Consider the following 11,953-nt stretch of genomic DNA (forward strand, 5'->3'; position numbering starts at 1 on the left):
AGCTGCAGCAGGGTTACTGAGCTGCAGCAGGGTTACTGTTTTCTGACCTCCTCAGACCTCTGAGCTGCAGCAGGGTTACTGTTTCAGACCTCTGAGCTGCAGCAGGGTTACTGTTTTCTGACCTGCAGCAGGGTTACTGTTTCAGACCTGAGCTGCAGCAGGGTTACTGTTTCAGACCTCTGAGCTGCAGCACCTTACCTTTCAGACCTCTGAGCTGCAGCAGGGTTACTGTTTCAGACCTCTGAGCTGCAGCACTGAGCTGCAGCAGGGTTACTGCAGCAGGGTTTTTTCACCTCTGAGCTGCAGCAGGGTTACTGTTTCAGACCACTGAGCTGCAGCAGGGTTACTGTTTCAGACTCTGAGCTGCAGCAGGGTTACTGTTTCAGACTTTTGAGCAGGGTTACTGTTTCAACACTGAGCTGCAGCAGGGTTACTGTTTCAGACCTTCTGAGCTGCAGCAGGGTTACCGTTTTTGACCTCCTGCAGCAGGGTTACTGAGCTGCAGCAGGGTTACTGTTTCAGACCTCTGAGCTCACACTGAGCTGCAGCAGGGTTACTGCAGCAGGGTTTTTTCAGACCTCCTCACACTGAGCTGCAGCAGGGTTACCGTTTTTGACCTCCTCACACTGAGCTGCAGCAGGGTTACTGTTTCCTCTGACCAGCAGGGTTACTCACACTGAGCTGCATTCACAAAGCTGCAGGACAGACTACTGTTTCAGACTCCTTTATTAAGACCAGCTGCAGCTCTGTTCTGAACATGCAGACCTGGGCATGGGGTTACTGTTGGACCTCTGAGCTGCCCTGTCAGCAGAGACTGCTGCAGGGTTAAAGAGCTGCAGCAGGGTTACTGTTTCAGACCTTGAGCTGCAGCAGGGTTACTGCTTCTCTGAGCTGCAGCAGGGTTACTGTTTCAGACTCTGCTGCCAGTCAACATGGTTACTGAATCCTTCATCCCAGCAGGGTTACTGTTTCAGACCTCTGAGCTGCAGCATGAATTACTGTTTCAGACCTCTGAGCTGCAGCAGGGTTACTGTGACTCTGCAGCTGGTACGGTGAGCTGGGTGGATAACCTGAGCTCAGCTATTTGCCAGCTGCAGCAGGGTTAGGGACCTTCTGAGCAGCAGGGTGTGGAGGAGCTGACTTGGGACAGGGGTTTCAGCATGGAGAGGAGGGAACTGAGACCTGATGGAGGACGGAGAGAGCAGTTAAATGTTTCAGACAGCTGAGCTGCAGCAGGGTACAACTGAGCTGCAGCAGGGTTACTTTTCAGACCTCTGAGCTGCATTACTGTTTCAACTAGCTCCATCCATGTGCTTTTGACCACCTGTCCTCCTGAGCTCTTCTCAGACCAGGGAGCAGGGTTACTGCCAGTCTGAGCTGCAGCAGGGTTACTGTTTCAGACCTTAGCTGCAGAGGGTTAAGACCTCCCAGGGAGCAGGGTTACTGCAGAGAGCTAGACTGGGCCTCAGCTGCAGCAGGGTTACTGTTTCAACACACTGAGCTGCAGCAGGACGTTTCAGACCTCTGAGCTGCAGCAGGGTCACAGTTTCAACCTCAGAGCTGCAGCAGGGTTACACAGAGCCTGCAGAGAGAGGGTACTGATACAGTGCACACACAGTTAACCCAGGCTGCTAGCAGGACACAGACCCTGCTGCAGCAGGGTTACTGGACCTATGATTACAGTACACAGCTGCAGCAGGGTTACCCAGACTACTGAGCTGCAGCAGGGTTACACAGACCTCTGAGCTGCAGCAGGGTTATACAGCTGCAGCAGGGTTACAGTTAACTGCAGCAGGGTTACTGCAGGACACAGAGAGGGTACTGTTTCAGACCTACTGAGCTGCAGCAGGGTTAACCCAGGCTACTAGCTGGACACAGAGCGGTACCTGAGCTGCAGCAGGGTTACACACACAGCTATCCCTGGCTACAGCAGGGTTACCGGACCTCCTCACAGAGCTGCAGCAGGGTTACCGTTTGACCTACAGTCACACTGAGCTGCAGCAGGGTTACCCAGGCTACTAGCACTGAGCTGCAGCAGGGTTAGAGGTTTGAGACCTCTCACACTGAGCTGCAGCAGGGTTAACCTCCTCAGAGCTAGCAGGGTACCGCAGGACACACTGAGCTGCAGCAGGGTTATGATTTTGACCTCCTCACACTGAGCTGCACAGGGTTAACCCAGGACTACTAGCACTGAGCTGCAGCAGGGTTATGATTTTGACAGTCACACTGAGCTGCACAGGGTTATGATTTTGACCACCTCACACTGGCTGCTTCACAAAGCAGGACACAGAGTTTGGCTATGATTACAGTACACTGTTCACAGTTAACCTGGGCAGGCTACTAGCAGAGACGCAAAGAGTCAACCAGGTTTGAGCTGCAGTACACAGTCTCCACGTTAACTGCCAGTCAACATGCTGGAATCCTATCCCAGTCAGCGACACGGAGGCAGGATGAATCTACTAGTACACACACAGTTATAACCCAGCTATTTGCAGCTGTGTGGGTGTGACTTCACAGCAGCAGTGTGGAGGAGCTGACTTGGGACAGGGGCACACATGGAGAGGAGGGAAGGAGACTATGGAGGACAGAGAGCAGTTGAATTGTTGACCGAAAGCTGAAGTACAACTGACTCCCCTTATTATTATTGAACTATCCATCCATGTGCTTTTGACCACCTGTCCTCCCTCTTCTCAGTTCCAGGGAGCAGACTGCCAGTCTGAACAGCAGTCTGCAGTTACTGGAGAAGTCCCAGGGAGAGATGCAGAGTAGACTGGGCTCACTGCAGGACCAACACCTCCAGGACGCTAACAAGCTGCAGTCACAGTTAACCCAGGCTGCTAGCAGGACACAGAGCCTGCAGAGAGAGGTATGATACAGTACACACACAGCTATCCCTGGTACCAGCCACATAGCTATCCCTGGTACCAGCCACACAGCTATCCCTGGTACCAGCCACACAGCTATCCCTGGTACCAGCCACACAGCTATCCCTGGTACCAGCCACACAGCTATCCCTGGTACCAGCCACACAGCTATCCCTGGTACCAGATGAATCTCACATGAATCTCTCTCCCTCTCTCCAACCCCAGTATGAGGACACCCAGACCTTGCTATCTGACCTGCGGCAGCGTTATGACAGGACAGAGCAGGAGAAACGCTCCATCAACGAGGAGCTGGAACAGTGTAAATTCAACCTCAAACTGCTACAGGACAAGGGCAAGAATGTAAGTAGTGATACCATAACCCCATTTCCTGTCCAGAAGTCACCAGGCCTTTTCTCTGTCTCTCTCTGTGTGGTTCATTTACTATACCATATAGGCAAGTCAGTTTAGAACAAGTTCTTATTAACAATGACGGTCCTTCCCCGGCCAAACCCGGACGACGCTGGGCCAATTGTGCTTCCGCACTATGGGACTCCCAATCACGGCCGGATGTTGATTCGGCCTGGATTCGAACCAGGGACTGTAGTGACACCTCTGCGCCACTCGGGAGCCCTGTTTGAGCCAGTCACATGTGTTTGTTTACAAAGAAGCACAAAAAAAGCAAAACGGGAGCTCCTTCAAGTGAGTTACTCCTGCAACTTAAGTGAGGCTTTCAAGTTACTTGTATGAAATTCACTGCTAATGTTTGCAAGCTTTTATACAACGCATTCAGAAACTATCAGACCCTTTGACCTTTTCTACATTTTGTTACATTACAGCCTTATTCTAAAATTGCTTAAATACGTTTTGCCCCCTCAATCTGAGCTCAGGTGCATCCTGTTTCCATTGATCATCCTTGAGATGTTTCTACAACTTGATTGGAGTCCACCTGTGGTAAATTAAATTGATTGGACATGATTTGGAAAGACACACACCTGTCTATGTAAGGTCCCACAGTTGACAGGGCATGTTCCGAGACAAGATTGTGTCGAGGCAAAGATCTGGGAAGGGTATCAAAAGTCATCACTCAGCACGTTGAACATATTCAGCAACTTTTGATTTGCCAACATCCGTCAGGGCTCCCGAGTGCATGAGGTGTCACTACAGTGCCTGGTTCGAATCCAGGCTGTATCACATCCGGCCGTAATTGGGAGTCTCATAACGTGGCCCAGAGTCGTCCGGGTTTGGCCGGAGTAAGCCGTCAGTGTAAATAATAATTAGTTCTTAACTGACTTGCCCAGTTTAAATAAAGGTTAAATATATATTTGAACAAAACAAATCTGTGTTCGGGACTGACATGGGAGTATTTAAAAAGGATGGAAGACCGTTTTGGGACATTCTATCTTCAAAAGTCATTTCTGTTAGGTCGCAAAGTCCAGAAGTTGTCATCAGATGTGGTGATGGGTAACTTTGTGGGTTCTTCTATTTTTGAGCCTCAATATCTTTGGGCTACTTTACAAACAATCCTGGTGGAAGGACTTGTGGCAGAAATTTTACATCAACCCTACTGTGTTTAGAACACAATACAGTCTGGCTCTTACTCACTACTGGCCAGGCTCCTGCTTCTAGAACCCCTCTGTCCTGATTAACAAATAACACACACAAATGTCCTGGGACAACAAATCAATCTCAGTCCTGGGACATCAAATCACTCTCAGTCCTGGGACATCAAATCAATCTCAGTCCTGGGACATCAAATCAATCTCAGTCCTGGGACATCAAATCAATCTCAGTCCTGGGACAACAAATCAATCTCAGTCCTGGGACAACAAATCAATCTCAGTCCTGGGACAACAAATCAATCTCAGTCCTGGGACAACAAATCAATCTCAGTCCTGGGACATCAAATCAATCTCAGTCCTGGGACATCAAATCAACAAGACTGGGATTCAATCTGATCACGTTTTGTCGACAATGCACCATTTTTAAAGGCAATTTTCCTGCATTGGTGGAGACCATGTTCACAGTAAACATTGCATATGTTGGCTCAAACAGAAAATGACATTTAAAATGTAGCATTGTGGACACAGCAGGATCTGGTTGAATCCCAGGCGAGAGTGATCCGCTTTCATAATCGTTGTACCCAGTTTGTTGTAGTGTGTTTGTTAAACCCCTCTCTCTCTCTCTCCACTGTCCTTCTCCTTGTCCCATACTCTTACTGTTGTTGTGTTCCGCTTCTAGATGTGGTGTGACATGTACAGTTGAAGTCAGAAGTTTACATACATACACTTTAGCCAAATACATTTAAACTCAGTTTCTTTACAATTCCTGACATTTAATCCAAGTAAAAATTCCCTGTTTCAGGTCAGTTAGGATCACCACTTTATTTTAAGAATGTGAAATGTCAGAATAATAGTAGAGAGAATAATTTATTTCAGATTTTATTTCTTTCATCACATTCCCAGTGGGTCAGAAGTTACATACACTCAATTCGTATTTGGTACCATTGCCTTTAAATTGTTTAACTTGGGTCAAACGTTTCGGGTAGCTTTCCACAAGCTTCCCACAATAAGTTGGGTGAATTTTGGCCCATTTGTCCTGACAGAGCTGGTGTAACTGAGTCAGGTTTGTAGGCCTCCTTGCTCACACACGCTTTTTCAGTTCTGCCCACACATTTTCTATAGGATTGAGGTCAGGGCTTTGTGATGACCACTCCAATACCTTGACTTTGTTGTCCTTAAGCCATTTTGCCACAACTTTAGAAGTATGCTTGGGGTCATTGTCCATTTGGAAGACCCGTTTGCGACCAAGCTTTAACTTCCTGACTGATGACTTGAGATGTTGCTTCAATATATCCACATAATTTTCCTCCCTCATGATGCCATCTATTTTGTGAAGTGCACCAGTCCCTCCTGCAGCAAAGCACCCCCACAGCATGATGCTGCCACCACCGTGCTTCACGGTTGGAAAGCACTCCCCCTTTTTCCTCCAAACATAACGATGGTCATTATGGCCCAACAGTTCTATTTTTGTTTCATCAGACCAGAGGACATATCTCTAAAAGTACGATCTTTGTCCCCATGTGCAGTTGCAAACCGTAGTCTGGCTTTGCATGCTATTGTTTGTACAGATGAACGTGGTACCTTCAGGTGTTTGGAAATTGCTCCCAAGGATGAACCAGACTTGTGGAGGTCTGGACTTGTGGCTGATTTCTTTTGATTTTCCCATGATGTCAAGCAAAGAGGCGCAGAGTGGTTGAAAAAACAAGTTTTAATGACTCCAACCTAAGTGTATGTAAAATTCCGACTTCAACTTTATCTATACCTGTGTTCAGCGACATGTATCTATATATACCTGTGTGTTCAGCTTCTAGATGTGGTGTGACATGTATCTATACCTGTGTTCAGCTTCTAGATGTGGTGTGACATGTATCTATACCTGTGTTCAGCTTCTAGATGTGGTGTGACATGTATCTATACCTGTGTTCAACTACTAGATGTGGTGTGACATGTATCTATACCTGTGTTCAACTACTAGATGTATCGTCCTCCTGCCCCATCATCCTCCTGCCTTATGCCCTTTCCTCCTATCCTCCTCCTTCTGCCCTCTCCTCCTTCTGCCCTCTCCTCCTTCTGCCCTATCCTCCTCTCCTTCTGCCCTATCCTCCTCTCCTTCTGCCCTATCCTCCTCTCCTTCTGCCCTATCCTCCTTCTGCCCTATCCTCCTTCTGCCCTATCCTCCTTCTGCCCTATCCTCCTCTCCCCCTGCCCTATCCTCCTCTCCTCCGGCCCTATCCTCCTCTCCTCCGGCCCTATCCTCCTCTCCTCTGGCCCTATCCTCCTCTCCTCCGGCCCTATCCTCCTCTCCTCCGGCCCTATCCTCCTCTCCTTCTGCCCTATCCTCCTTCTGCCCTATCCTCCTTCTGCCCTATCCTCCTTCTGCCCTATCCTCCTTCTGCCCTATCCTCCTCTCCCTCTGCCCTATCCTCCTCTCCCCCTGCCCTATCCTCCTCTCCTCCGGCCCTATCCTCCTCTCCTCCGGCCCTATCCTCCTCTCCTCCGGCCCTATCCTCCTCTCCTCCGGCCCTATCCTCCTCTCCTCCGGCCCTATCCTCCTCTCCTTCTGCCCTATCCTCCTCTCCTTCTGCCCTATCCTCCTCTCCTTCTGCCATATCCTCCTCCTGCCTTATCCCACGTTCCCTCTCAGTCCTCCTTTTGGGTTAATTTTAGAAGTTAATCCAACTGGCCCCCCCTTCCGTTTTCTGTTTATTTATTCATTTAGATTATTTTCCCATTTATTGATTTAGTTTTGATGAGTTTATAACAATTTATTATTCTATTTGATTATTGTCTCTGATTGATCCCTCCCTCCTTTAGCCATCCATATTGCAGCCTGTCCAAGCCATTTTCATCAGCCTTATCCTGGCCTTGCTGTATTGGTGCTTCAGCCAGTTGTGGTAGAAAGGTACACACGACGTTCTGTTGAGTTGGTGTCGTCTCTCACCTGTTGTCTTCATCATCATCATCCTCTCTAACTCTACAGTGCATGGCTATCATTCATTGAACCACTCCTCCTGCAGCTGCACCAACACTGGGGAGAACTAAACACCAACACTGGGGAGAACTAAACGCCAACACTGGGGAGAACTAAACGCCAACACTGGGGAGAACTAAACGCCAACACTGGGGAGAACTAAACGCCAACACTGGGGAGAACTAAACGCCAACACTGGGGAGAACTAAACACCAACACTGGGGAGAACTAAACACCAACACTGGGGAGAACTAAACACCAACACTGGGGAGAACTAAACGCCAACACTGGGGAGAACTAAACACTAAACCTGGGGCTGGTCAATTCTGGTTCTGAAGGACCGAAATCCTGAAACAGTTCTGAGTTTGTTTCTACCTGGTAGTTAATGTCCCACACTCACCAGGTCTGCGTTTACACAGACCGCTTAATAACTGATATTATTAGTCCAAAGATCAGAATTGGGCTGCCTGTGTAAACACAGCCCTATTGACCCAGATCTGAACCAGTCTGATGGAAGAAGATACAAATGAAAAGTGTTTTGGCACTCCAGGACCTGAGTTGAACGGCCCTGGGCTACACAGACCTAACTAAATATTATTATTAGTTTAGACCAGGGGGAAGACAACCCTGTTCCTGGAGTGATGCCAATACTGCAGGGTTTTGTTCCAACTAGGCACCACGTCTGACCAACTGAGCTACAGTGCCTTGCGAAAGTGTTCGGCCCCCTTGAACTTTGCGACCTTTTGCCACATTTCAGGCTTCAAACATAAAGATATAAAACTGTATTTTTTTGTGAAGAATCAACAACAAGTGGGACACAATCATGAAGTGGAACGACATTTATTGGTTATTTCAAACTTTTTTAACAAATCAAAAACTGAAAAATTGGTCGTGCAAAATTATTCAGCCCCATTACTTTCAGTGCAGCAAACTCTCTCCAGAAGTTCAGTGAGGATCTCTGAATGATCCAATGTTGACCTAAATGACTAATGATGATAAATACAATCCACCTGTGTGTAATCAAGTCTCCGTATAAATGCACCTGCACTGTGATAGTCTCAGAGGTCCGTTAAAAGCGCAGAGAGCATCATGAAGAACAAGGAACACACCAGGCAGGTCCGAGATACTGTTGTGAAGAAGTTTAAAGCCGGATTTGGATACAAAAAGATTTCCCAAGCTTTAAACATCCCAAGGAGCACTGTGCAAGCGATAATATTGAAATGGAAGGAGTATCAGACCACTGCAAATCTACCAAGACCTGGCCGTCCCTCTAAACATTCAGCTCATACAAGGAGAAGACTGATCAGAGATGCAGCCAAGAGGCCCATGATCACTCTGGATGAACTGCAGAGATCTCCAGCTGAGGTGGGAGACTCTGTCCATAGGACAACAATCAGTCGTTTATTGCACAAATCTGGCCTTTATGGAAGAGTGGCAAGAAGAAAGCCATTTCTTAAAGATATCCATAAAAAGTGTTGTTTAAAGTTTGCCACAAGCCACCTGGGAGACACACCAAACATGTGGAAGAAGGTGCTCTGGTCAGATGAAACCAAAATTGAACATTTTGGCAACAATGCAAAACGTTATGTTTGGCGTAAAAGCAACACAGCCCATAACCCTGAACACACCATCCCCACTGTCAAACATGGTGGTGGCAGCATCATGGTTTGGGTCTGCTTTTCTTCAGCAGGGACAGGGAAGATGGTTAAAATTGATGGGAAGATGGATGGAGCCAAATACAGGACCATTCTGGAAGAAAACATGATGGAGTCTGCAAAAGACCTGAGACTGGGATGGAGATTTGTCTTCCAACAAGACAATGATCCAAAACATAAAGCAAAATCTACAATGGAATGGTTCAAAAATAAACATATCCAGGTGTTAGAATGGCCAAGTCAAAGTCCAGACCTGAATCCAATTGAGAATCTGTGGAAAGAACTGAAAACTGCTGTTCACAAATGCTCTCCATCCAACCTCACTGAGCTCGAGCTGTTTTGCAAGAAGGAATGGGAAAAAATGTCAGTCTCTCGATGTGCAAAACTGATAGAGACATACCCCAAGCGACTTACAGCTGTAATCGCAGCAAAAGGTGGCGCTACAAAGTATTAACTTAAGGGGGCTGAATAATTTTGCACGCCCAATTTTTCAGTATTTGATTTGTTAAAAAAGTTTGAAATATACAATAAATGTCGTTCCACTTCATGATTGTGTTCCACTTGTTGTTGATTCTTCACAAAAAAATACATTTTTATATCTTTATGTTTGAAGCCTGAAATGTGGCAAAAGGTCGCACAGTTCAAGGGGGCCGAATACTTTCGCAAGACACTGTAACTGATCAGTTCAGCGATCGACTAAATTTAAACACACCTGGTTTTCCATGTTGGTTAAATCAAAAATATGAAGTGGGTACGGCAATCCAGGATCATGGATGACCTACCCTTGGTCTCTGTCCAGTCAGTCTCCTACTGCACTGTTTCCCAGCTCCGGTCTTCCAGTACCCCCAACACTACATATTTTCGTTGTGGCCCCAGATGAGCTCACCTGATGTTGGGAAACATTGTTCGACTAATGCATTCATTGAAGCCTGCCGTCTGTCTTGCTGGGATCACTAGCTCACCAAGGCTAATTCTGGGGGATTGTTTCACCTTTTCACTTAATTTTGAACAATTTTTCTCATTATTGCTTTATGACCATACTTTATGACCAGAATACCTCATGTACTTAATGACCAGCATACTTAATATACTTTATGACCAGAATACTTCATGTACTTAATGACCAGCATACTTAATATACTTTATGACCAGAATACTTCATGTACTTAATGACCAGCATACTTAATGTACTTTATGACCAGAATACTTCATGTACTTAATGACCAGCATACTTAATATACTTTATGACCAGAATACTTCATGTACTTAATGACCAGCATACTTAATGTACTTTATGACCAGCATACTTCATGTACTTTATGACCAGGATACTTAATGTACTTAATACCCTATGGCCATTATACCCTATGGCCATTATACCCTATGGCCATTATACCCTATGACCATTATACCCTATGGCCATTATACCCTATGGCCATTATACCCTATGGCCATTATACCCTATGGCCATTATACCCTATGGCCATTATACCCTATGGCCATTATACCCTATGGCCGTTGAGCTTTATGACCATCTTGTCCTATGACCATCTTGTCCTATGACCATCTTGTCCTATGACCATCATGTCCTATGACCATCATGTCCTATGACCATCATGTCCTATGACCATCATACCCTATGGCCATTATACCCTATGGCCGTTGAGCTTTATGACCATCTTGTCCTATGACCATCTTGTCCTATGACCATCATGTCCTATGACCATCATGTCCTATGACCATCATGTCCTATGACCATCATACCCTATGACCACCATACCCTATGACCGTCGCATTTTATGGCCGTCATACCCTATGGCCGTCATACCCTATGGCCGTCATACCCTATGGCCGTCATACCCTATGGCCGTCATACCCTATGGCCGTCATACCCTATGGCCGTCGCGCTTTATGACCATCATACCCTATATGACCGTCGCGCTTTATGACCATCATTCCCTATGACCGTCGCGCTTTATGACCATCATACCCTATGGCCATTATACCCTATGGCCATTATACCCTATGGCCATTATACCCTATGGCCATTATACCCTATGGCCATTATACCCTATGGCCATTATACCCTATGGCCATTATACCCTATGGCCATTATGTTCTATGACCATCTTGTCCTATGACCATCATGTCCTATGACCACCATACCCTATGACCGTCGTGCTTTAAGACCATCATACCCTATGGCCATTATACCCTATGGCCATTATACCCTATGGCCATTATACCCTATGGCCATTATACCCTATGGCCATTATACCCTATGGCCATTATACCCTATGGCCATCTTGTCCTATGACCATCATGTCCTATGACCACCATACCCTATGACCGTCGTGCTTTAAGACCATCATACCCTATGGCCATTATACCCTATGGCCATTATACCCTATGGCCATTATGTTCTATGACCATCTTGTTCTATGACCATCTTGTCCTATGACCACCATACCCTATGACCGTCGCATTTTATGGCCGTCATACCCTATGGCCGTCATACCCTATGACCATCGTGCTCTATGACCGTCGAGCTTTAAGACCATCATACCCTATGGCCATTATGTTCTATGACCATCTTGTCCTATGACCATCATGTCCTATGACCACCATACCCTATGACCGTCGTGCTTTAAGACCATCATAACCTATGGCCATTATACCCTATGGCCATTATACCCTATGGCCATTATACCCTATGGCCATTATACCCTATGGCCATCTTGTCCTATGACCATCATGTCCTATGACCACCATACCCTATGACCGTCGTGCTTTAAGACCATCATACCCTATGGCCATTATACCCTATGGCCATTATACCATCTTGTCCTATGACCATTATACCCTATGACCATTATACCCTATGACCGCCATTATCATACCCTA

At 46.6% G+C, this 11,953-nt stretch overlaps 1 protein-coding gene across 1 annotated transcript in view; it reads left to right on the top strand.

Annotated features, from left to right (window-relative positions):
- The window catches only part of slmapa (sarcolemma associated protein a), a 130,709-nt gene that overhangs the window by 111,612 nt on the left and 7,144 nt on the right, over positions 1-11,953 (top strand). Inside the window, exons 21-22 of the mRNA XM_064967333.1 lie at positions 2,690-2,866; positions 3,090-3,224. Of these exons, the coding sequence (XP_064823405.1) occupies positions 2,690-2,866; positions 3,090-3,224 (312 nt within the window). The remainder of the gene's footprint in view (positions 1-2,689; positions 2,867-3,089; positions 3,225-11,953) is intronic.

This window comes from Oncorhynchus masou, chromosome 6, assembly GCF_036934945.1.
Source record: "Oncorhynchus masou masou isolate Uvic2021 chromosome 6, UVic_Omas_1.1, whole genome shotgun sequence".
Lineage (NCBI taxonomy): Eukaryota > Metazoa > Chordata > Actinopteri > Salmoniformes > Salmonidae > Oncorhynchus > Oncorhynchus masou.